This window comes from Paramormyrops kingsleyae, chromosome 21 (assembly GCF_048594095.1).
Source record: "Paramormyrops kingsleyae isolate MSU_618 chromosome 21, PKINGS_0.4, whole genome shotgun sequence".
Taxonomy (NCBI): Eukaryota; Metazoa; Chordata; class Actinopteri; order Osteoglossiformes; family Mormyridae; genus Paramormyrops; species Paramormyrops kingsleyae.
The window spans coordinates 387,342-415,028 of NC_132817.1; the positions used below are offsets into that span (position 1 = coordinate 387,342).

Genomic DNA, 27,687 nt, shown 5'->3' on the forward strand with positions numbered 1-27,687 from the left:
TGCTCTTAGTTCCTTGCACTGGCTTCCTGTTAGCTACAGGACTGACTTCAAAGTTCTCCTACTTGCATATAAGGCAGTAAAAGGTCTAGCATCTGCCTACCAAAGAGAATTACTTCAGGTTTACAAGCCACATCACCCACTCAGTTCACATAACACAGGTTTCCTTGTAATTCCATATGAACAAAGTGACAGCTATAAGGCCTCCATATTGTGGAATGGTTTTCCAGCCTATGTAGGGAATGCCAAGTCGGCCTCATTTTTAATGCTTCGGTTTAGCTTACTCGCAACTTAACACACTTTAACTATGGCTGCTGGCGCTACTGTTCATGCCATTTTAATCTACTAAGCTTGTCCATCAAAGCGTCTATGCATGTTATGACCACCCATGCTCTCTGCCTTCCTTCCCATTTATCCGGACAGTGCCTGGGGTGGGCACCATCTGAGCTAGAGTCCTGATTCAGTTACATGGAAGGGTGACATTGTGGATGTGACTTACGATCTTTACCACTGTGGGTGCAGACTTCAATCTGACACATTGATGTAATTTAGCTTTGACCTCGATCACACTCTACACCTTGTTTTTGTTAAACAAGCCCACTCTTTCTCAGTAATGTTAGCATGCCCAGGGGGGTTAGGCAGCCAGTTGGCCTTGGACCCCCAGAGGTTTTTTTTGTCTCACTAAGTTTTTGGTTCTTCTACTCCATTGTGATCTGGTTTTCTTTCTTTCATTTTTTTGTCTTCCCTTTTCCCTGTTTTTATATTATTCTATCGTAACAATATTGTAATGTATCACATCACACCCATGGAAGGCACCTTAACTCTGTTGTGAAAGGCACCATATAAAAATGAACTGAAATCAAACTGAGTAAATGATTGATCAGTAGGGCTCCATTTCTCCATTCATTTAGAGAATTTTTGAACATAGGTTTTGCATTCCCTGCTTTGCAGCCTTATTGCATTCAGGACCCATTTCAATCAGTATGTATGGATTCGCTGTAGGTCACAAGATGAACTATGAACTGAAGTGAGAGCAATGTAAGGGTCAATCTGAACCCAACCCACATTTTGCCGTTTCCTGGTGCCAACAAAGCTCACCATGGCAATTTCCATAGTTCTTTTGCCGATTTCCCTCTCCACGTGGTGAAGCTCCAAGCTAAGCTGCTCACTGGACATGACCCCCACTGACCATTTGACCTGTGCCGCCTGGGGGGCCAGCACAGCTCCCTCCTTCTGCAGTAACTTCGGGTTGCTGGCAGCCTGAGGTGGGATGGAATTTAGGGGTTGATCCAAAAAAATAGCACAGGAAATTTTACATAAAATCCATCTGACTGATAAAAAAAGCACAAGATTAGGTATTCAAGCTAACAGGATATCCCCACACATCTTAAAAGGCAGGCACAAAACAAAATTAGTAACTTTGAAAAAGTGGATATTGACATATTTGTACAATTAATGTATTTGCATGAATTCACACCAATGTGCATACACACCACCATGCCATGGATCTGGCTCTGCTGGTTAATCTGCTGATTGACCTGCTGGAGCTCCATCTTCAGCTGCTCTCTGTCAGCAGATGGCATGGATAGCCTGCATGGAAGACAGTATTCACAGGGACCGTGTCAGGCATAAGAAGAGATTAGTGAACAGACCTCCACCACAGAAGTCAGACAAGAGAATCAGTTTGTATACCGTTCACTGAAACGTCCCTGAGAACTGGCGTTTTGGTGAAGAGCATAAGCTGTCCCCCCCCAGCATCCATGATTCCCGTAGGCATTGTACTCAGCTGAGGCTGGCAAAAAAAAAGGGATGGGCGGTGGGACATTTAATGAACCTTCCTTTATGCTACTTCTGTAAGGAATATAATACATTAGCGATGACAGCAAAACAAATAAAAACATCTTATAAAGAAGCAAACAATTCCCCGACATGGCAACAAACATACTTCCAGCAGAGATGTGCTTGGTGCCAGAGCCCTGCACAGAGGCCAGAGTCTGGACTGGACCAGCTGCTTGGTAACCAGTTTTAGAGGTGCGAGAGATGGCGCCAAAGCGGGACACAGTGGGCTGTGGACCGAAGGGGATGATGGGGTCGTCATCTTTAACGTCGGCTGCCCGGCGCTGCACATCTATGAGTGGCTCCCTCAGGCACTTGCTATCTGTGTTCTTCATACAAGACAGATCATCATGTCAGCTTTCATTATATACTCCCTGGTTCTCATGAAACCAACAAATCAAAATAGGCAGTTTTCCCACAATCATAACAGGACCCCATCAAGTCTAGAACTATCTCAAATCATTTTCTACATGGCCAATATGTCCTATAAAAACTAAAAACTACTTGTTTTAATAACTCGCCCAACAAACTACTACATGATAATCCTGGAACAATAGTAATTAAGACATTCACCATCATTTCCATGGCCCCAGGTAACATGACATCTTTGGACTTGACGTCTTTTGAGCTGATGTATGAGCCAAAGGTGTCACATGACCAGGGAGAGTATTGGCCAAGATAGTCGGCCTCTCTTCCCTTCCCAAAGATTTTGGTGGTATCCTCCATATACTGTTCATACACACAAAGGAGAGGGAAAATGCAGATCTTAGGGAATCATATTACTACATTTAAGGAGAGCTACAAGATGTAGAGAATGCTACAGAGTATACGCAGATTTAAAGAAGTTTTGTGTACATTATCTTTTACACTATAGTAACTATTAATAGTGACTTGCATGTAAGAAAAGTAAGCTTTTTGCAAAAATGTATTACTGCAGCTGAATATAATTATTTTATGCACAGGTTTTGTGAGTGTAGTTGTTCTGACCAAAGCAAAAATAGTTACAATGAAAAGTCATACTGCGTCATTCTATATTACAGATTTCATTTTTGCATCACCATTTTTTGTTAACTCGGGCATGTTCATGTACCATCTACATCTCAGAAATATTTTTTTGCTGATTTAAAAAAAAAAAAAAAAACACCTTAGTTATCGTGCTTTTCCTACATTGGGCGTAGCCAAAATATGATCATTCAGAGTTTTTTATAATGACCAGTAATGATTATTAAAGCATTGATTAACATTTTCCTTCTTGAAATCTCTGCAATATAATTTATGGAAGATGGAGCATAGCGGATGAGGGTCCAAATATAGGCGAAAGCCTCAATTGTGTGGAAGCACTTCATATTAAAAGTGAATGATACTGCAGTCTGTCAGTTTAGCAAATCAGAGATCACTACAGCACAACTGTAATGTAAATACATCTTAAAACACAACATTTGGGTTTTATAGACTGACCCAATAAAATGAAGATAGCAATAGATATGTACCATTTAGCCTCTCAGAGTAGCCTGTCTTTGTCATCACTTTAACTTAATTTACTTTCTACGACTCCCATTTGGCAAAATAAATCACTGCTAAAATGAAAGTTAGCCCTGTTGCTTAGCTACATCTCTTACACAATATGGTACATAACTGTATTATTTTCTGTAAACGTATTAATGTTTCTCATCCAGTGCCAATAAAACCTTCTGTTTTTACCCAATTATGCTACTACTTCAGTACTGAGTGAATAGGGGAAGGGGGCCAATCACCTCCTGGGTTTCGGCTGGGAACGTGTGGGGCAGTGTCGGTGAGGCAGCAAATGGTGGAGGAGAGATGACCTTTCTCTCCTCCAACTGGGCCATGATCTCCTTGCGTCTACGGTGAAGGTAGTCCAGACTATGCTGGGACCGACTGTAAGAATCCTGAAAGCCACAACAGGATAGAAAAATAGTGTATAAAGCTAACACAAACAGGAACTTGAGATTTATGAAAATATCTCATTTGCAGTGTAACACTGACCCTGGAGTAGGTTCTCGCCTGAGAATGTTGAGCACCGGCAGGGCAGTAGCCTTCAGGAGGGAATCGGTCCCGAGAAGATTCTGAGTGATGCTGGGATGCTGCTGCTGGAAGCGGGGCTTGCAGAGATACATCAACAGGAACAGGACTGATTCTTACCAAGTCGTCATGTGCAGGGAAGGGCTGCAGCGGAGGAGGGGCCGCATAGGGAGCATGACGACGGCCATCGTAGTGAGGAGGGTACACTTGCTGTGCCACCGCAGGGAACTGGGGGCCCTGTGTGCTGGAGTACTGACGCTCGGCACTGTAGCTCTGGTAAGGGTCCTGGTAAGGGGGGAGGCCTGAATCCACAGGAGGTGGAGGATTGCGGATATAGCGGGCTTGGACGAACTGCGGTGGCTGGTAACCATATGGATTACCTGGTTAAAAGAGCAACAAGCCTATTATCAGATATGCTGTAGGAATGAATGGATGTTTTAATACTTGTTTTCTTTGGACTGGAAAATCTTTTGGGTCAATAGGCCAAGGTAATGGCAGGAAGGCCACAATGCAACAGTTCAGTGGAATAACAGCATGCAGAAAGACTTCTCTGAACACACATGTCCATCCTCAAAGCAGTTCTGGAGGTAAAAGGGGGTCATAGCTGGTACTAGCGAGATTACAAAGTAGCCACTGAGTGCATATATACATTTTTAAATACTTTAATTGCGTACTTCTGCTTGCTTATAGGATACATCACATTTATTCCAGATATTTTTAACATATACACTGAAAAACAAAGCATGACTACCCCCATGAGAAGTGAATAATGGTAACTATCGCTCGCTCGCTCGCTCGCACGCACGCACGCACGCACGCACGCACGCACGCACGCACGCACGCACGCACGCACGCACGCACGCACGCACGCACGCACGCACGCACGCACGCACGCACGCACGCACGCACGCACGCACGCACGCACGCACGCACGCACGCACGCACGCACGCACGCACGCACGCACGCACGCACGCACGCACGCACGCACGCACGCACGCACGCACGCACGCACGCACGCACGCACGCACGCACGCACGCACGCACGCACGCACGCACTTCCCTACATTAAAACATGCTAATATAGTCATCTCTATTCATAAAAATAAAGGACTTTTTTGCTCTGAGTTTATTATCTGCCAATAGATTCTGACAAACTGCAACATTCCGTGTCACAGGAGATGATAGTGATAGACAATACCTGCTGGATACTCATACTGCGATACTGAGACAGGCGGCCTTGGCTCTGGGTAGAACATGTCAAGCTGCTGTGGAGGGTATATCTGGGGTCCCCTGGGGACCAAAGGCATCTGTTTTGTCATGGGGTGGTCACGTATCCTGGCATGGGATATTGTATGAGGAGTCCCGACCATCGCAGATTTGGGAACGGTGTCCAGCCTGCATAATGACAAAGAGCAGTCTCTTTAAAAAGACACAAAGTTTTCAGGGCTTCATCTTATTAGAGATTCTCATTAGATGTGTAGTACAATTCAGAAAGAGTTTTGCAAAATGCAATGATCTGACTGGATGGCATTGAGGCTCAGGAGGTAATACTCTTTTCTCAGACCCCCTCGTCATGGGTTTGATTCTCGATTAGTTTGTATATGTGTAATTTGTAAGGTCTCCCTGTGATGTTCAGGCTTCCTCCAGCTGCAGTTCTCTCCCACACTAGGGATGGGAGGGGAAAAAACCTGATTCCTTACCACGATACTTCAAGGTCTCTTTTTAAATTTTTATAATCAAGAGTTGAATATCAGCTTTTAAATATCAACTGAGGTTACTGTAATCCAGTTGGTCAGCTTTGTGACTTCTAATATATTTGCCTAGCTGCAAACAGTCCAGTTTTGTTAAGGGATTGACATGCATAAGTGTGGTATAGCACTATTGTGTATGAGCAGACGTGTGCAGAAGAGTCGTCACGATTACTCAATAAAACTCAATTTACCTAATTATTAAAAAACATGGATTAAAATTTTCCTTCTGGATTACTCAACAATATGGCAGAAGGAAGATGGGACATAGCAGATCAGGGTCCAAATAAAGGGCAAAAACCGACATGGACGAAATTCACATTAAGAGTGAATGAAAATCTGTCATCTGTCAGTATTGCGAAGCATACTGTAACATATCACTACAGCATGCAAATACATCTTAGAAGACATTCAGGTTTGATGGACCCAATAATGCGAGGTTAGCCATAGATATGTGCCATTTAGCCTCTTGGAGTAGCCTAGCCTATCTTTATCATCACTTTGACTTAAATCATTTCACGTAATTTATTTTCTGTCTGATTATTTTATGTCAAAATAATCGCTGCTAAAACTAAGGTTACAACCCTGTCACTTAGCCACATCATCTTACATAAAACGGTACATAACAATATATATTTTTTGTGAGCGTATTGTGTGTTTTTCAGCAGGGTTGAACAATACTGGAAAAAGTTCACATTGAAATATTAAAGCTTTTGCGATATTTAAGTGCTTAAAATTAACTATATAGCCAAATAGAACTTATCTACCAACAAAGTCTGTCAAATAAGTTGGTGATATTGCCAAGCCACAGACCTGTCCCAGCAAATCACTTGATTTTGTGCAATCTCGTCTCTATGAATACAGAGGTTTTCCATGTAGCGGAAGACGAATGTCTTTTTGTGACCAGTTCCCATTTGCTTTTCTTCTCTTCAATCATTTTTTAATTTTTCATAAATGTGCCACACAGTATATGAATCAAACAGTGTTTTAAACCATTAATTACCATTTGTGTGGCTGCAAATGGCTCTCTTTCCCATATTTTATAGATCAATAGCAGTTTTACAAACCTTAATTTTAGCTTTTCTATGATCTACTATTTACACCCAGTCTTTGAAGTCTTTATTTTTTTTTTTTACAACCAAAGCACTCAAAATGTACATTTTCCTGACATGTGTACCTTTGTTAGCAGGTAGAGGGCACTGCATATCTTGACTGAAGTGATTGCCAGTTTTTCATGGGCCAGGATGGTATAAATGGATTGCCAAAAAAAATCAAGTAACCAATAACACTCACACAATATGAGAAATAACCCAATAATAAAAGATACTGCACAGAAAATATTATATTTTGTTGAATGGCAACAAACATGATTTTCCATGACTTAGACCAAAAAATTATCAAATCCCCTGACTTTCTATATCTGAAATAGACTTGTTAAAAGATATTCCAGAAATACCATGACCAGTGAGATCCCTGACATAAGAGGATGGTGGACACTGACGTTTCTCCTACTTACGAGTCAGGCGGTGATCCTGGAGCACTCAGGCTCACCGAGTCCAGCTTCGCAGGTTTTCGGGTGGAATCGTATGCTGAGTCAGTGCCACGGGAAATGAGCTGGTTCAAGGAAGAGCCAGATCCAGCAGCCACAATACCATTGGTTACCGAGGAGGCCTTGTGGGCAACGGTGTCTATCAGACTGCCATCATCAGGCAGCAGGCCAGGAGAACAGGGGTGGCCCACTTCGTTCAGCTGAGTCAGTGACTGGCTGAGCTGCCGGCGGGCTGTCAGGCGTTTGTTCATCTTCCGGTATCTATGGATTGGAGACAAAAAAAATATACATCAAGGACAGCCTCAAGATGAAGGGCCTAACAATTCCCCTCCATGTTATAGTAAGCCACACTCACTTCTCCAGCTCGTCCTGAGAGTGGGCAAACGTACAGCTAGCACCTCGGGGACAGCCACCTTTCTGCTTCATATCCCGGCACATATATGTCTTATACTTGCTGTGTTGTGGAGGCTGCGGATAGGCAAGAAAGATTGGACATGCTGATCCACAGAGGATCCAAAAGGTCTGAGAACAACAACTGCCCTGCAGGAGAACCACTAACCTGCTGCTGCTCAGTGCCCTTCTTGCTGTGGTTCTGGATGAAATCTACCAAGCCATGGACCACGGTCTTTACTGCCACCAGGCCATTCTCCAGCTGATCCCAAGTGGGTGGGGGAGCATCTGGGAAAATACAACAAAGAAAAAGAAGAATTAATAAACCATGCCAGATTCCACTGCTGGTAAACAGCAAGTACGGTCTCAGAAAAATGTAGCTAAAAATTCCATGCGTGTTATTAGGTAGAATGTTAAAGTGACAGTTGGTGTTAGCCAGTATAAATCAGATTTAAGATTAAATAAAATGTAATTGTCCAGCACAAACAATTTTTTCCTTCTACCACTATACCCACATCACAAGAGATACAGTAACTTAGGTAACCGTTTATCACTGTGGTTTTAAAAAAAAATGCATATACCATGGCTCCAAACTGTAACATGGTCACATACTGCAACCATTTATTGAGTGTGCAAGTTAAAATTTCACTTGGTGAAAGTTTTTTTTTCCCTTCTTCACTGGCTCAATGCGTTTAACCTATCGTATAACCTATCGTGTTTCAAATCGCGTACATAAAATTATTTTGAGTATGTTAGTAAATGCACTTGTGCACTCAAATCCCAAGTTTAAGTACTGAAGCACACTGTTGGAGACTTGCACCTATTCTTACTAGTCATAGTGATATTGTAATGGTGTCGATAGACTTGGTCGCTAAAAAAAGGTACAGTAGCTTAAAAAGTGTGCTGTTCTGTTTTTCTAAATAAAGGTGTGATCAGGGACAAATTCATTCTTTTATTTCAATTTATTGTAACATTGCATTTGTCTTTTATGGCTATTATTAACTAAGCAGAAAAATGTAATTAATGAATGTATTTGAAGTCGCTTAAGTCCCGTCAGGTCTAAATTAGGGCCACTCAAATACAATGTGGAAAATTAAGATTATAACAACCAGGATGGATTAATCAACAAATGTTTCCTCTAGTCATTACAATATTAATAATTCACTGATTTTATTTTTAACATAAAATATTCTCAGTTAAATGTGCAGGGTGAGAAACGGTGAAAAAGGGTTTACTGAGGCAGGTGTACACCAGGTATACTTAAAAATCATTTTTATGGTTGTGCCGACAGACACACTGGTGGGGGTGGTGGATAGGGGGCCTGAGGGATTGAGATACTGGCTCTACATCCCGATGTTTGTCAGCCATCAGCAATGGATTAATGCATTGTCCGCCAGCCCAACCCTAGTCCTGAGACAGACACAAGTGATGATGTGAGGGCAGCTACAGAGAGGGAGACTGAGCCAGCAAAAAAGAAATAATACCACTTTCAACCTAAAAATAAGGGTGCAACTAAATGCTGGTGTGACCAACTAATAAAGTTGGGAGCCCAGTTCTACCACTGGAAAAATTAGTCTGGATCCCTGTATATTATTCAACTGAATCGCATTTAATTATTCACATTTATTTCATGAGAAAATAAACATCCATTTTATATGAACACATGTATATGTCATTTGAATATGCATAACATTTAGAAAGTTAAATCCCTGCACACTGTTGCACAGTGGTTCTCAAACTTTTTCTGTCATGCCCCCCTTTGGAAGCAGTTGACCTTTCATCTGCCATCCCTTGCCCCCCACCCCCCAATTGTACCCACCCTACCAGTACAATTTTTTTAAATAGGTAATATATATGTCCATGTTTTACTTCAAGTTTGTTTCACTGTCTGAAAGGAAAAAAAGCACTGTTTGCTAATGCTCCCACTTGAAAAACATATTTTTTATATAACTCAGAGCATTTGAGCAGAGCGATGTTGGAACGGAAGGATTTTGGCCAAAGCGGGAGCAAGCGTTGAGCGTCATATTTTGAAAAAGCTGGAGCATCCCTTTATCTCTCATTTCATCTTGCTCCACTTTCCCAGGGTTCCTGAATCTCATGAATCTCGCATGTCAGCAAATCTATGCTATTTAATTATAATCCTAAAATTAGCTGCATCAAAAGCATTGGGGGAGTTGGCAAACCCAACAATCTATTTTTAAGGTAACAATACTATTACATACATGTAAATGTGTGTGTATTGTCTCAAATTGAAAATCGCACGCCAGCCAACTAACTAAAGTTGGCAACCCGTTCAGATCTTGAAATAAATAATTTCTGCTTGAATGTGGATCTGGCTGCTCAGTTATTTTGATGCCAGGCTACAGTTAAAGATACAATTGAAATACAATGCAGAGTGCTTTTTTTTCTCTAGCGAGCAGTGAACAATTTCATTGGAGCAGGGTGAAAATTGACGAGGGGGGAGTGATAATGAGCGGAGTGGTCTGCAGTGGCTGTGAGCGGGGGAGCATACTGCACCATATGCGATAAGCGGAAATGGTCAATTCTCCATTTCGCTCACATGTTCTGGTTCTGCTAGACACACTCTCAAACTGGGATTTATGGTGCTGCACTGCATGGGAGGGCACACCCCAGAGTTTGACAATCGCTACTCTAGCCGTAAGTTAACAGCCTGTGAATGCTTTGTTTCCACGCACGCAGGGAGAAAAGACCTTCTTGTCATTTGTTTAATGAACAAACCAGGTATTTATTAAGCCCACCATGAGGCCCAAAACTTCCTTTCACCTATCATTAGCACTTCACAGAATTATCCCAACCTGGACTAGGGTCAATGTTGGCCAAGAGCTCTAGATGAGGTCTCAGTCGGTTGAGATTTGCAGGGTCCCCTGTCCTCTGCAGGGCGATGGTCAGCTCCTGCACACTCTGCGCAAATGACGCTGGAGTCTGCAGCTAAAGTAGGCATGCAACCATTATTAAACAGCCTTTCTACAGCTTTGATATGAGTATGTTGCTGTTTATTTCCTACTTGTTTGATTTCACCCTTTATCATTTAGAAACACATTATTCATGCATTGGAAATTAACAAAATTCCATATAGTCCACCTGCTGACATTCTACCACTATACCTCTGAAAGATAAATTTAAATTACTAGGCATAGTAATTACTAGTCTAAGTTTAATGGATCTGCTGAATGATCTCAGAACATTTTATGATTAATTCACGTGACTCAAATATTACACTAATCAGTAATTTATGTCTGGGAAGCTGGCTATATAGTATAATGGAAAACAGTCTGATAATACGTACCTTATCAATGATAGACTGCATGTGTGATTTGTGGGACTGATCCCCATAGAGCAAGGAGGACCACTGGTCAGGGGCGATGCGCAGACCCCCCTCCATTGCAATCTGCACAATCTGCGAGTCATGTTCTCGTCTCAGGGCCTCATATGTGCGGAACTCTTCTTTGAGTTGCATCAGAGATGAGTCCTCGTCTCGCTTTGTCACCTGACATCAGAAGAGATGTTTTCACAGGGGTCTGTTATCAAAGCTTAGTGTTACAACTGATATATTCTGGAAAGAAGAGAAATATACCTTAAAGCAAGAGGCCCGGTAAAGAAGCTGCACTACATGTCCGATACTAGTTTTAGATGCTTGGGGAAAACGGGGCTCCAGTCTCTGCACCACAAAGAGCACGAGGACTTTACGGGATAGAGCGGAACCGTCTTCAAGTGCTAGTAAGACCAGCTTCAAAGCCTCTTCCTGCATTGCTGAAAAAGGGAAGCAGAAGCCATATTTTAGTTCTTCCACCTTCAGCATTTGGGTTGAACCAGATTCTGTGCTGTCAGAAATGGCAGCATTGTATTCCCAGCCATCCATACTCGGCCCACACTCAGGAACTTGTACAATGAAAATTAATTTTTTTGATCCTCGATCGGATTGGAGCATTTTGGTTGGTACCACAAAAGTACCTAAGTTCGGTAAACAGCCCTAATAATATATTATAGCCATGTGTATTATGCATTATGAATGCTCTATAAAGTTTATCTACAACCCCTGGCATAAATTATGGAATCACCAGTCTTGGAGGATGTTCATTCAGTTGTTTTATTTTTTAGACAAAAAGCAGATCACAGACAAGACACAAAACTAAGTTAAGGTCAAATGGCAACTTTCCAGCTTTACGAAACATTAAAAGAAATCAAGAAAGAAACATATTTAGTCAGTAAGAGTTGCCTTTTTTAGACCAAGCAAAGGGAAAAAAATATGGAATCACTTAATTCCAAGGAAAAAATTATGGAATCATTGAAAATAAACAAACCAAAAAAGACCGCAACACACCCCTAGTACTTTGTTGCACCACCCCTGGCTTTTATAACGGCTCGCAGTCTCTGAGGCATGGACTTAATGAGTGACAAACAGTACTCATCATCAATCTGGCTCCAACTGTCTCTAATTGCAGTTGCCAGATCAGTTTTGCAGGTTGGAGCTTTGGCATGAACCATTTTCTTCAACTTCCACCACAGATTTTCAATTGGATTGAGATCCGGGCTATTTGCAGGCCATGACATTGACCTTATGTGTCTTTCTTCAAGGAATTTCTTTACAGTTTTTGCTCTATGACAAGATGCATTATCATCTTGAAAAATGATGTCATCATCCCCAAACATCCTTTCAATTGATGGAATAAGAAAAGTGTCCAAAATGTCAATATAAACTTGTGCATTTATTGAAGATATAATGATTGCCATCTCCCCAATGCCTTTACCTGACATGCAGCCCCATATCATCAATGACTGAGGAAATTTGCATGTTTTCTTCAGGCAGTTGTCTTCATAAATCTCATTGGAACGGCACCAAATGAAAGTTCCAGCATCATCACCTTGCCCAATGCAGATACGCGATTCATCACTGAATATGACTTTCATCCAGTCATCCACAGTCCAAGATTGCTTTTCCTTAGCCCACTGTAACCTTGTTCTTTTATGTTTAGGTGTTAATTGTGGTTTACGTTTAGCTTTTCTGTATGTAAATCCCATTTCCTTTAGGCGATTTCTCACAGTTCGGTCACAGACGTTCACTCCAGTTTCTTTCCATTTGTTCCCCATTTGTTTTGTTGTGCATTTTCTGTTGTCAAGACATATTGCCTTAAGTTTTCTGTCTTGACGCTTTGATGTCTTCCTTGGTCTACCAGTATGCTTGCCTTTAACAACCTTCCCATGCTGTTTGTACTTGGTCCAGATTTTAGACACCGCTGACTGGGAACAACCTACATCTTTTGCAACATCACGTGATGATTTGTCCTCTTTAAGGAGTTTGATTATCCTCTCCTTTGTTTCAATTGACATCTCTCGTGTTGGAGCCATGATACATGTCAGTCCACTTGGTGCAACAGCTCTCAAGGGGTGATCACTCCTTTTTAACTACAGATTAACAAGAAGATCTGGTGCAGGTGGGGAAGGAAATTGACAGGGTGATTCCATATTATTTTCCTTGGAATTGAATGATTCCATAATTATTTCCCTCTGCTTGGTCTAAAAAAGGAGACGTTTACTGAATAACTAGTTGTTTTCTTGATTTCCTTTAATGTTTTCTAAAGCTAGAAAGTTGCCATTTGAAATTCACTTAGTTTTGTGTCTTGTCTGTGATCTGCTTTTTTCTAGAAAATCAAACAACTGAATGAACATTCTCCAAGACTGGTGATTCCATAATTTATGCCAGGGGTTGTATAATGCACAATACCTTCATAATGCATCATAATGGCTAACACTGACCATTATAATCCATTATGAAGTTATTTATATCTTGTGTGTGTGTAAAACAGACACTACATATTGAATACATTAAGTGTGAATATAACAGAGGTCAGTATTTTTTTTTCTTTTGTGCGCACAACATACATGTAATGTCTATATTTAACAGGCACCTTTTCTAAAAAGGTGTATGATAGTGGGAAGAGGTTGCAAGTTTAGTGGGATTTGAAATCATGAGCTCTGCTTTATCTGTTGAGCTACAGGAGAGTGAGAGATGTAATACGAAATCGTACTTTAGCATTTTTCAACATTGGGTTATTGCGCAATATATGGAATGGATGCCAAAAAACTGAATAAAAAAATAACGGTCTTATTTACAGTGGATTTAAAGGATTAGGTACAATCAACAAGAACAGTATTTACAAATTAGAGCATTTTAACACTTGGTTCATTCACTTAGAGTATACCAATTCCTTGCCCATCAAATAACAAGGAATATTGGCAGCTCTTGCTTGACGGCTCAATTCATGTTTTGAATGGTTACATGTGGTTAATCTCTCTCCCCGCTTTTATCTTCAGCCTCACATGTCTGCAAAGGTTGAAAAAGATGTCAAATACTTTTTGAGTTATTGTGCTAAATGTCTGAAACTACCCTTTTTTGCTATCACTATGTAGTGCTGCTCCAGTTCTGAAGCGATTGGTCTCGAAATTTGATCACTTCCAGTTTGTTACCCCTTACAATGTGCCATAAAATACTTTACTTCAAGACCAAGCACCTTCTACAGCTGCTGTTTCCTTACTCTGCTCTCACACAGGACTGTCATTTCATTTTTGAAGGCAATTTCTCTAAAAAATCAAACCAGGTATATATGTTTTATGAAGCCATAATAAGGCCCATCAAATGGTTTAAACTTCTCACATTCACAAGGTTAAATGTCATTTGCTTTCACCCTTCCCTTTGCTACCATTAAGCAGCATTGTTTCAGTTTTGGGGAAATCTGTCTCAAAATTTAAACAGTTCCACTTTGGCATCCATATAATGCCTTTACAAACCTTGAAAACGTCGCATCTAGGGCTGCAACTAACGATTATTTTGATAATCGATTAATCTGTCGATTACTTTTCCGATTAATCGATTAATCGGATGGGGGGGGCAAAAAACAATTTGATTTCCAGCAATTTTTAATAACCCAGTCTGTCTTTGTACAAAAGTTGTTTCCAGCAACTCACATAAAAAACAAATGTATGCTACATTAAGAGTATACAAATTTTTTTTATAATTTGTAGCAGCTGAATCAACGTAATGAAATACACAAAATCTTGTTTTATAAAGTGCAACCAGCATGGTGCTTTAGATAATGTATTCAGTACTCCAGTTTTTTAATGTAAAAGCACAGACTACCGCTGCTGCTACTAAGAATATTATTAAATAATTGTCTAATGTTATTTAATGTTGATACACATATATGACAGGGGGAGAGAGCACGCCAGCGAGTCTGTCTGCATTTATTACGGACAAATAAAGTAAACATTTATTGCGAAGAAATAAATTACGCTAAAAATTACTGAGCAACGCAAATAAGACGATTGGTGACGAAAAACCCGTGAACGGCAGGCGGCAAATTTTGTTTTAAAACGTGTCCGGTTGTTTCAGCATACTACAGTGATGAACTGTAAATAAGATAAATAACATAAGGCTATTTAGTTTGTTTAATAAAAGGACAAGATATAAACCTGTTCTATCGGAAAGGTAGCCTTTAAATGACTTCTGTTGCGATCTGGAGCTATATAGAAAATGAAATTAAATAAAATTAACTTGGGGCGCCCACCTAATAGAATGGTAGGGTAAACACGTTGTGGTATACAGTATGTAGCCGCATTTCTAGCCCCATAATAGCTGATTGTGTTGACAACCACGACTTCCCCTGCGTTCATTTAAACACATGTGCGTGTGTGAAGGGACGGGGCGGGTAACGCGGCCGGCAGTAACGCCATTGGTTGCAGTTATTAGTTATCCAATCCGACAGTAAACTGCTCATTAATAAGAATATTCTCAGAGTTATGGTCTCGAAATAAAATCCCGAGTCCTTGACAAGAACGAGTACAAATACGGCTGCTTCAAAGACAAGATCGAAACCTTCAAAAACTGGTCTTGAATACTACAACATTTGATATTACTATAAATTTCTATCGTGAAGAAATGAAGCAGTGGTGTAGTGGTAACAAGAAATTTAAGGTGGGTAAACTATATGCACAGCAGTAAAAACGGTGGATAACTATATCATTGACATTAGTGATCTTAAAAAAGGTGAGTAAAAGCTGTTTTGTAAATTTAAAAGGTGCGTAAATGGCGTTTATGTGCATTTACTTTTTTCTTTTATGGCGGTCGGCATCCAGCTTAATGGTACTTTACTGCCACCGCGGCTTTGGTTAGCTTACTGCTCCCAAATTAGGAGGTTGCCACTCTACTTATGTGTATAATAACGTAGACCCAACTAATCGATTATTAAATTAGTTGGCAACTATTTTAATAATCGATTTTAATCGATTAAATCGATTAGTTGTTGCAGCCCTAGTCGCATCCATCAAAAACTTTGAGTTATCGTAAAGAAATCATGTGTCAAAACCGCCTTTTTTGAGATCACTATGTGGCACTGCTTCAATTTTGGGCCAATTGGTCTCAAAATTTTATAGGTTTTAGATCTTCACTTATTCAATGCCTTTGCAGAGTTTGAAAACTCTGTCAAATGGTTTTCAAATTATTGACTCAAATACCAAAAAGTGTCGGTGTGGTGGCAGTGGCCGGTGTTAAAACCATATGTATTCCCTGAAAGCCAGGGAATAGAACAACTCGCCCATTGTCTTACCCGGACCCAGGAACTGGCAACCCCGTGCCCGCACCGCAGCCCACAGGTTAGAGGAGAGCTGCTGAGGGTTCTGATGCTGCAGGATGAGCTCAGTGACAGTGCGCTCCCCCAGGGACCGGGCAGCCCTCATGGCCCTGACACGACCCTCCTCCTCGACGAGCTGGCAGTGCACGAGGGTGACCAGCTTGCGCTGCATGGGCCGGCTAAGCATGCTCTGCGACACACTGCTCAGAGTCACAACTAAGCACAGACAGGGGAAAGGGGCAGAGGTCAAATGAGATACCGAACAGCTTTTCATACATTAGCAAAAAGTTTCAGACCACCTTAAACACACTGAAAGTGGTGAAAGAGCTGAAGCAATGGATTCCTTTCAGCAGATTCGTACATGATAAATAAAGAATTGTTCTTGCATTACAATATAGTGCTTATGTATTACCTCTGGTGCTGCTAAGGGGTTTAAGGTAGAGCGCCAGCTCCTCTACACACTTGCGGGCTTCATGATAGTGCTTTGTCTCTTCTGCACCAATCAAGAAGGTAATGGGCTGTTGCACAGGAACCTGTGAACAAAGGAAATAATTTCGTAAAAGTCTGATTTGCAATTGAGAAATGAGAAATTGGCTCTGTCATTAAAACACACAAAGGCCATACTTTCCCACCAGTTCATTTACTTGCAATGAGCAACAGGTAAAAAAAGTATAATGTAGCTGATTTGCAAATAACCTAACTAACCACTCACACTACCTCAATCAAGTTTATACATATTCAATGCTTACTTTAGAGAAAGTGTATAGAAAAATACATTATTCACTTTGGTTTTATTTTGGAAACTCAGAGGAACTAATACATGATCTCATGGCTATTTTATTTCTAAACTGACTTAGCAGGCACTCAATCCAGAGTATCAACAAATGTAGTAGAAACACTGATATTCACAAATCACAGTCTCAACTTAAATCATATCAAAACATTCTGAACAAAGTCAAGAAGAACCTCTTTTCCAATAGTTACTGATATGATATATTGTACTACATGTGACAGGGCATTCAACCTTTTACAATCTTTCCTTAAAAGGTATTACAAATGAAAAGGAAAAAAACACAATAAGGGCTAGGCCTGAACGATTTATCCATTTCAAATCAAAATCACTATTTGAAACAACGTGATTAGCAAATCACAAAGGCTGCGATTTAGGATGTGCATTTTACAGCACGTCTGACCCAAGGATTAAAACGGTCATGAGAACAGTTTTGCAAATTCATGCTGTCCTGCTTGTGTGACAGTGATTCTCACCAATCAGAAGTGCTGTGCTCCTCGCGTGCTAGTCATGCTTTCCAAACAGAAGTGGCGCAAGGCCACTGTGTATACACCCACAAACAGCAAAGATGTGAAACCCAAGGAAAACGTTACATTCGTGGTGCAGAAAAATATTGATTCCATTGCTGAGCTATAAATGAAATACCTATTTCAAGGTCAGAGATTGTTTACAGAAAGGTCTTATCAGGGGTCCAAACAGCTTCAGCTGCACAATCCCTATTGTTTTTTTCTTACTGGAATTGTTTTATTTTTATTATTTTATTTAAATTAACAGTCACATGATAACTAATTGATGTTTGATTGTTTTCTGCTAATTAAACTAGACGTCGACTGATATATTGGGCCGATATTTAATTAATTATTTAATGTATCGGCATCGGCCGATAGAGTGTAGTACGCCGATTTACAGACAGGCACGTCTGCGGGCAGCCCAGTGTTATTGTTGCTGTGGAACACGTGACCCATGCTGCCTTGTGCAGGACCCCAGCCAGAGGTTTTCGAAGAGTCCTGGGAGAAAACGGTAAGGCTTATGTCTTGTCCACACGTACACGGGTATATTTTAAAACATACCTTTTTCTATACGTCTTGGGCTTTTGTCCACACGTAAATGGCATCTCAGGTCACTGAAAACAGAGCTTTTGCAAAACTCCATCCAGGGTGAAGATTTTAAGAAACACTGTTTTCAGCGTCGACATATAGACATGGAAAACAGAGTTTTTGGCTCGAAATGTCAGATTGTGTGTCGTTGTTCATCCATCCATTATCTGCTGCATTTTCGGGGTTCGGGTCGCGGGGGTAGCAGCTTCAGGAGAGACACCCAGACTTCCCTCTCCCCAGCTACCTCTACCAGCTCCTCGGGGAGGACGCCGAGGCATTCCCAGACTAGCCGAGAGATATAATCCCTCCAGCGACTCCTGGGTCTGCCCCGGGGCCTCCTCCCTGTAGGACATGCACGGAAAACCTCTCCGGGTAGCCGCCCAGGAGACATCTGCACCAGATGTCCAAACCACCTCAACTGGCTCCTTTCGACGTGGAGAAGCAGCGGTTCTACTCTGAGGCCCTCCCGGATATCTGAACTTCTCACCCTATCCCTAAGGGAGAGCCCAGACACCCTGCGGAGGAACCTCATTTTGGCCGACTGTATTCGCGATCTCATTCTTTCGGTTATTACCCATAGCTCATGACCATAGGTGAGGGTAGGGACGAAGATGGACCAATATATCGAGAGCTTTGCTTTTTGGCTCAGTTCTTTCTTAACCACGACGAACTGGTTAAGCGCCTGCAAAACTGTAGACGCCGCTCCGATTCGTCTATCCAGCTCCCGATCTCGCCTACCCTCACTTGTGAACAAGACCCCGAGATACTAAAACTCCTCCACTTGAGGCAGTGCGTCTTCCCTGACCCGAAGAGGGCAAACCACCTGTTTCTGGCTGAGAATCATGGTCTCGGACTTGGAGGTGCTAATCCTCATCCCCGCCGCTTCGCACTCGGCTGCGAACCGCCCCAGAGCACGCTGGAGATCCCCAGCAGATGAACCCAACAGGACGACATCGTCTGCAAATAGCAGCGAGGCAATCCTGAGGCCACAAACCTGGACACCCTCAACACCCTGGCTGCGCCTAGAAATCCTGTCCATAAATATTATAAACAGGACCGATGACAAAGGGCAGCCCTGGCGGAGCCCAACCTACACTGGGAACATGTCTGACTTATTACCGGCAATGCGGACCAAGCTTCTGCTCCGTTCATACAGGGACTGAATCGCCCACAACAGCGGACCCCGGACCCCAAGTGAATGGTGGTTACCATTCACTTGAGCTGATTCTGACAGTGGTCCTTCTGTGTAACTTGTTTGCATTTGAGAGCAGAGATTCGAACAATTTGTCAGACATCTAGATAAAAAGTGCACGACTTTGCGCAGTTAGTTTCCTCATTAAACATGTCTATCCTTTATACGGGCTTATCCGTCGACAACGTCACAATCACTAGGGGCTTACGTTGTCCTTGCATACAAGGCTGTGTAATACGACAAAGTTTATTTTCTGCGATCGCTAGATTCTGATTGTAAATTTGGCTTGTAAGCTGTCTGCTAACATAAACAACATGTTAGTGAAAGGTTTCGGGCCTTGTACACTACTCATCATACCATGATGCACTTAGTTACTAGTGTTTTTTTTTTTTCTTTCAAAATGTATTAGAGTATAATTGTTTTAATGTGCATGGAATACTGGAATTGTACATTGAATTGAAGATGAAGGCACTATAATAAAAATGCTAGCCTTGCATTTTTTCTTCTGTTTTAGTAATTTCTGTCTGATGGCTGAAGAAAAATCTAATCCTGGGAGTACTAACAACTTTCAGTGAGGGATGGGTGGGGTGAGGAAGACTCAGGAACTGGATGTGGGATTTAAACTGAAGATAACATGCACATTGCTTTTTGTATTGATTACAAATTTTCCTTCCCTTAGAAATGAGGGGTTTGCTGTTATATTGTGCACTAAAAGAGATTCTGATGCTGCTACTTTTAATGTTTATAAGTTTGTTATAAGTTTTTACAAGTTGTATTGTGTTTTTGTTATTTGTTTATATTTATATTTACACAAGTCAGTATTCAATAAATGCTAAGTTGAGAAATTTTGTGTATCGTTTGGTATTAGCGTGATATTTTACCATGCAAATAGAGGGGGAAACGTCCGATTATCGGCCAAAAAAAATCGGCAGCATATATCGGCCATCGGCTGACCCTGACTCAAAAAAAAACCCATTGAAAAACCCATATCGGTCGACCGCTAAATTAAGCCCTTGTGTACATAGGACTTTCAGGAAACACTATGACTTTACTGAGGGTAAAAAAAGCAGTCCATCACTGTTTGCCAACGCAGCACTTAAAATGCACACATGAATACAATCATTTGCCATGTTCGACCCAGCATTTATTGGCAAAAAGTCAAATGGTAAAAAGTAGTGCCACAAGACGATCTTTGTACCTTGTTTATCCACAATATATTCTCTTTCAAAAGATATTGTGGTTGCTAACTCTAGGTTCACCGCTACTTCAGTGATTATCACTTCCACAGCTTACCAAAACAGCAGCACGGGGCATTCCGCTAACAGAGTTTAATAAGCATAAGGATACCCCAAATTTATACAGATTACGAACTTCTGGGCATCACAATACATATCTCATTACTATTTTAGCCATACTACTAGTTTGCTTATCGAATTGTGGGCCAAAATAATATCCGTATAGTGCCGAAGCCTCCATTATCTAAAGCGCTGCAATAACATACAATTTATTGTTGTCAAAAAAAATTATTTAAATTAAATTAAATGGTCCATTTGATTTTCTGGATGAAAATTAATCATTTAGATGAATTGACGAATCGGTAAAATAATCGATAGAAAAATAGCCGTTAGTGGCAGCCCTATATAAGAGCTCTTTTTAAATATTTTTACATAACAAATATGAAATATGTCTACTTTATATATTAATATTTTAAAACCACTAAATACAAATGAAAAAATATATGCCAAAAAAATATTTAATTAGGCTACTAGAAACATAGATAATGTAATGTTCCACCTTGTTTGGACATCTTGTTTTGAAGCACTTATGAAGCGTTTATGTTCCAAGACAGTATACACAAGAGGTGAACGCTTAAAATGCTCCACAATTTCTCTTACACTGGCAACAGCATCACTTACATTTTGTCGCAACAGCAGCCCCCCCTGTATCAAAAGCTGCTAGCAACTCCCAAAATCATCCTTTGCTTTTTGCATATTACTTGCACAATTTTTGCATATTGTCTCCCACAATTCTGTGCACTTTGTTTAGTGGGATTTTCCACTCAATGCTACTCCCACCTCTCAAAACTCTTTTTGTTTTTTAAACAAATATTGCAAATCGCTGTGCTACTAGTTGTTAAAAGCGTAAAATACTTCCAGATTGTCATCCATTTATATGATGTTCTTATACTCCACCCTACTGCAAAGGATATGCGCATGACATCACAGCAGGAGGGAGTCACTGCACTCACACCCACTGAGTGACAAAAAAAAAAAAACGTATGGCAGAGTTAAGTTTTCAGCTTGAATGCCACAAAAACACATATAAAATGGAAAAGAGCTGTTGAGCAATTGATTGTACAAATCGATCATACAAGAAATGTGAGCGCTCAGTTTTTAACAGTCTGAAAAAAAAACAAGTAAGTATCGGACGTGGATCGGTCACATATGGCCAATACCCGATCCGTCTAATAGGTAGTGATCTGCACTGATACCGCTCCGAATATCATATGGGTGCACTTCAACTTTTAAAAGATGTGGCTGTTGAGCTGTCCCTTTCTTCACCGCCACTTCAGTACTTATCACTTCCATGATTTATTAAAACAGTAGTATGTGGTTTACTGAAATTAATAAAAATAAGTAAACACTGAATTTATACAGATTACTAACTTTTTGGCATCACAATACACATCTCATGAATACTTTTGCCGCAATCTGCTTACCAATTTGTGGGTGTAGGTAAACGTTTGTATAGTACCAAAAAGACGAAGTCCGGGTAAATGTTTCACCCGTTATCAATGGCACATGCGTCATAGGATTGCGATTATATCGCAATGTGACATCTCAGAGCCCTACCATAAAATATTTAATGTTTTTGTCCTGGAAGGCAGGGTAACCACTCTTAGTGTATAGCTTTTATTTCACTTAATAAAATTGGTATATTTATCCATTTTCTAAAATATCATAACCCTGGGGAACTCACAAGGTCATATACAACCCTTCCTTTTATTTCTGCCTTACATTCAACCCACTCATCAAAGTTAACAATTTTTTTTTGCTTTACAGCCCATTGTACCATATACGACCCAGTAACAGTGACATTTAGTGATTACTGACTGAATTAACCAGATTTTTTTCCCACAATAAATATGGCCCCCAACGCGTTTTGAGGTTGTTGCTGTACATGCTGCAAAGATTCACCTGTCAAGCTGTGAATAGATAAGTGGCAGAAATTTTGCATCATCAGTTATAATGTTTAGATGTTACAGAACATGTACAACTAGGTTTTGGATGTTTTGAAACTTTTCTGGCAACTGTGATGATCATGTTTCATGTGCACAGCATCAGCCTCAGACAAAAACAGAGGGAATACAGGTGATGCACTAGACCTTACAACCCACCACAACTAAACTTCCTGTGTGCAGTACACCTTTTTGCAGGTCTGTTCACTTGACCTGTTTCTTGATGTGTTGGCATGTTTGAAGCATGTGTCTTATTGCCAGCACATGGTGAATGATAAAAAGGAAAACTCAATAAATGCATTTTGAAAATGAGAATGTTGCAAAGATTTGTTTTTTCCTTCTTTTCTGTCCTTATTTCATAGGTGAAATTAACAAATTGAAACAGCATGAACAGTCCAGCGGGTCGTATATGGCACATTTCATAACATGGACTGGGAAGGGGTTATTTTTACAAAACACCTGTTTTTGAGTTCACTGGGTCTGTATGATCATTTTAGCCAATGGACATATTTTTCCTAGAATGATAAGGTGGTCTGGGTTCCCCAGGGTTAATTTCTAATATATTATTAGCATAATTTGTAATATATTTGGAGTTTGAAATTTAAGTTGGCAACAACACACATTTAAAGAAGTCTTTTTTTACAAATCTAAAAACGAAACAAAGAAATCTAAAGTGGAAACAATGAATACTGACTTGCCAAGCAAGACAATACTTCTCTGAACAATACTTATTTGCTACACTCATTTCTTTAACCACCTTAGCAGGCTGTCCAAATGTGCCCTGCAGCAGACAAATAACACACAAAACAGATAGTCAAGGTGAAGGCTGAGAGTACTTAATTTTAAGAACTTCAATAAGGCTAATGAAGAAACAACTCTATTACAGATAGAGATTCAGCATTTCTGCTGTCCAAGTGACTGACTGACACCATTAGCCATTTTCAGTTACCAGTTATGTCACTTAATAGAAATGGCAAAATGCAGGAGTAGTGGAAGGTGTAGAAAATATCTGAATATGGAAGCAAAGCCATTAGTCATAAAAACTCCAAAGAAGTCTATTTTAGCAATGTTTCCCAATCCAGTCTTTGGGGACCCCCAGACATTCCATGTTCTGCTCCTTCTAAGCTCCCTGTCAGATAGTCCCAGCTCCTGGTAGGGAGAAAAATGTGGACTGTCTGGGGTCCTCAAGGACCAGGTTGGGAAACATTGAATTAGAGGACAATAAAGTAAGATTAACATAACTTACTTGTCCACTGACAAGCTGTAAGAGAGCAGAGTTGACTGGGAGCTGCTCGATGTCAGTGTTGATTGTGGTCTGATCAAATGGACATGCCTTGCGGTGCAGCTTGTTCAGGCACATCTTGCAAACAGTGTGGCCACAGCCCAAGCTAATGGGCTTACGGATGGTGTCCTCGAAAGTTTGAGTGCATATGGGGCACAGCAGAAACTCCGTCCATTGTGGTGCTTGTACAGGCATTGTAACAAAATTAATCTACATAAATCTTCTTAGCTGTATGCCTTTTGTTTTTTTTAAAAACAAGAAACAAAAATCCAGATTCCACTGGAATCACAAAAAAAAATTAAGAACTTCCCAAACATCAATGATTTTCGATATATTCTGACATTGTCGACATTCATCACGTAGTGTGAAATATAAACCTGAAAGAGAAAAGAAATGTCATCGTACATCCATTGCATGGACACATGTTAAATTCATTAATTGTACTACACTTGTATAATTGAATATATAATTGCAGTATACAATCTACGCTTCAGTCAGCCCATATTCGCATGCAAACTGCTTAATTCTTCTTCAGCTTACAAAAAACAAACAAAACAAAACTTAGCTTGATAAGTTTTCCTAAACTAAGCTTTCAAAGTTACCAAAACATATGGTGCCTGTATCATGAAGTGGGATTTCTTACTCAGCTGGATAATTTGCCAGATTTAAGATACCCCAGTTTAAATGGACTTTATCTTCATTCACTTACATTTAGGCCAGTCTGGCAAAACAAGAAATCCTGCTTTGTGATACAGGCCCATGATTTAGGCACATTTAAGCAAGTGTTTTGAGAAACACCACGTGTCAAACGTTCTATGAAAAACACTGGACTACAGCAATGTGGCTGTCACTATCGTTTAGATTTCAGATGGTAAACAACACACAGAAAAAAAAATCATTTTGGTGATATTTAAAGTGACATACAAGCTCCAGTGGAATATTCAAGAACTGAATATGATGAAGCCCTTTAGGTTTGGGATGCAAACCCTAAAACCATTTACTTTGTAAAATAAACAGCACTCTGTCCTCAACTAAATTCGGATGTAGCAAAGAACAGGTGCATTTTTTAACCTGCATATTATACCAAGCGGAGTAATTTTAAAAAGCAGAGCATTCCTGGATACATCATGACCGACCCTGAGGTCAGCTACGCCCAATTCACCAGGATACAAACAAATGCAACGATAGAAGTAATTAATGTATTTTTCAGGACATCAGGCATATATCGACACGGGTCCTAAATGACAAATCTAGATTAGTTATTTTGCTACCAAACTATCGATGCGTGCTATTATACAAAACCATGCACAATTACCGTAAAATTAGGAAACCAAACACAGAAATTACATCGACATCTACCTAATAAATACACACAAGAATTGAAATACCTTATAAATATTCATACAGTTTTTTTTTTAAATTACGTAACAAATAGTTTTGCTAATATCAACACAATATGTAGATTAAATTATACTATTTGTTATATAACATTAGCAACATCCCCTGACGTGTTTAATTACAAAAGCCAAATGGAGGTTAGTGCAGATTTAGTTTCCTAAAGCCTAAGGCCTAATCACACAAACTGAAAATAACGTACTCGCTACTCAGCCTGTCAATGGACCTTTAGTTAGTTTGACTTTTTTATAAGATATATTTTAAAATTATATACTAAATGGGTTAAATATTGCAGTTTCCCGGATATGTTCTCTTGTTCTGCAAAAGCTAGCTAGCTAAGTAGGCCAAATGGTATCGATCACACACATTAAAATAAATCGAGTAAATATTTTAGAACACATCATATGACGAAAATATATAATTAAAAAACAAGGCTTTTATTTTCCTTTAACTGTTCGCAAGGACATAAACTTTAATCTAGATCAGGCTAATTCGTGCCCCAGGAGGCAAGAAATTAAACCAAGCCAGCGAAATGATATATGCAGCTTTTCCTGCAAAATAGCTGACATCTAACTGTAAGTACCAACATGCGTGTAAACTACGTTTTTAAAATAAATGGAAAAGTATCAAGCAGGTTATACTTATTTATGTATAAAGTTATCTAATCGCGTCGAGAATTACACAGCTCAACAGTCGCTGTATCTTTGTAGCTAACCAACAACGCTATTGATGAAAAACAGAAAAAATAGACCTCAACTTTCCAGAGAAACAAATTACTAACTATTGATAAATATAAAATATCTACGTAAAATTATTTCTCGAAGATTTCTGTTAACTAACGAAGGATAAATAAGCATAAGAAACGAAGCTAATGCCCCTATTGTTCCCAGTTAGCCGCATTGGGGCCATAAGGGATTGGACTAAGCAGTCGGTTAAAGAAAATAGTTTTCTTTTTTAGCTTGTAGGCCATAAACCTAAGGTTAGAATACTAATATTATTTATGGCAAAAATGTCAAAACGTCAACTGGTACTTACAGTCTCTGATTGAACTTAACCAATCTTCAGCTGTTTTGGGGAGACGGTGTTTCTCATCGCGGTCGCCATGTCGACCGTGTAGCGCTGACGCCAGTCATCGCCAGTGACACACATAAATCAAAGGAGGAAATGCAACACTGTGCATTATTTTTTCTCGATTTCTTTGGCACATATTTCAAATGACAATTAACATTTGCAAACGACGAGTGTAATCCCAACACCATGATGTCACTTGTGCACAGCAGAACATCATTCCTTAGTGTTTCACACAAATTTCCCAATGTTTTATTACAAGTATCCAAATGGTCTTGTACAATTGCCATCAAATGGCATAATATATGCCCCGGATTCCGTGAAATACGTATGGTTTTGGGACCGGTCCGCTGCCTCCAAAGATGCTTTGCTTATTAAGAGGATAACTCAAAAACTAATTGACTGCTCTTTTCGAAACTTTGCAGAAGCATTGCAGGGTGCCGAAATGGAACCGATTAAATTTTAGGCATATTGTTCCAAAATTGAAGCAGCGCGGTACAGTAGCAATTTCAATTCCACATAAGAACCAGCCCTCACTATGCCCGAGCTAATGGTGAGGTAAAGACAGCTGCGCAAACAGCTAAGCAGATCTTTTCCTAGTACTTCTGACAGAGTTTCATCTTATATATAACGAGCTTCAGTTCAAAGTCTGATTGAAATGCCTACTGCCTTTTTTGGGCCTCCATTTGGAGACGTGCAGGCCACACTTCAAACACGGTCCATCTTTTGATGTGTTGTAGTGAGGCAGCTTTAGGAAGGTCCCTGTGTCACGCCGCTCCTGGTCATAGTGCTGTCTCTCAGGCAGTTGGGTGGTGTTAGCCCTGTCGGGTCACTCTGGAAAGGCATAGCACTCAGTTCATGGAGGTCTCCTCAGGTTTGTTGTGCACTTTTGGTGGTGGCTTCTTAGGAGCTGTTTGATCTCCCTACTAATTAAGTTCCTCTACTTCCACCCCCAGTGTGGTGTGGGTACCAGACATGAGGATCACACAATATGATGCTGAGTCAAAATGCAGGAAAACACAAAATGGCTAAACTGCACGTATGCCACTCACTGACAACACACACTGCCCACTATGCTGGCCACCCTGACTACCCACATGATACACGATGGGTACACACACACCAATTAGCATTTAACACTTCTCATATTAATGTACAGCACAAATGCAACACAATACTTGCTGATTATACACAGCTATTTACACTATTTACATTTGACATCAGTCCAGCATGCCACTGTGCTGATTGTCCAGATTTCCCCACAATGTGATAAATACCTGTAACGTTTTACCTTGTGGAGACATTTTTTCAGTCTCCCTAAGACTCAATTTTAGAAATGCAATCAAAAATGTGTTGTATTTTGTTTGGTTGCTTATGATTAAGCTTAGGGTAGAATAGGGGTTAAGGTTGTTATTGCTG

General features: G+C 40.3%; 1 protein-coding gene across 1 annotated transcript in view; it reads right to left on the reverse strand.

Annotated features, from left to right (window-relative positions):
• The window catches only part of LOC111838948 (roquin-1-like), a 42,555-nt gene that overhangs the window by 11,285 nt on the left and 3,583 nt on the right, over positions 1–27,687 (reverse strand). The window contains 18 exon segments of the mRNA XM_023802436.2: positions 1,096–1,257; positions 1,491–1,587; positions 1,690–1,789; positions 1,943–2,162; positions 2,407–2,562; positions 3,588–3,740; positions 3,838–4,253; positions 5,073–5,269; positions 7,139–7,432; positions 7,527–7,639; positions 7,731–7,849; positions 10,378–10,510; positions 10,869–11,069; positions 11,157–11,332; positions 16,183–16,422; positions 16,619–16,739; positions 23,770–24,182; positions 26,236–26,319. Of these exon segments, the coding sequence (XP_023658204.2) occupies positions 1,096–1,257; positions 1,491–1,587; positions 1,690–1,789; positions 1,943–2,162; positions 2,407–2,562; positions 3,588–3,740; positions 3,838–4,253; positions 5,073–5,269; positions 7,139–7,432; positions 7,527–7,639; positions 7,731–7,849; positions 10,378–10,510; positions 10,869–11,069; positions 11,157–11,332; positions 16,183–16,422; positions 16,619–16,739; positions 23,770–24,000 (3,129 nt within the window). The 5' untranslated portion in view covers positions 24,001–24,182; positions 26,236–26,319.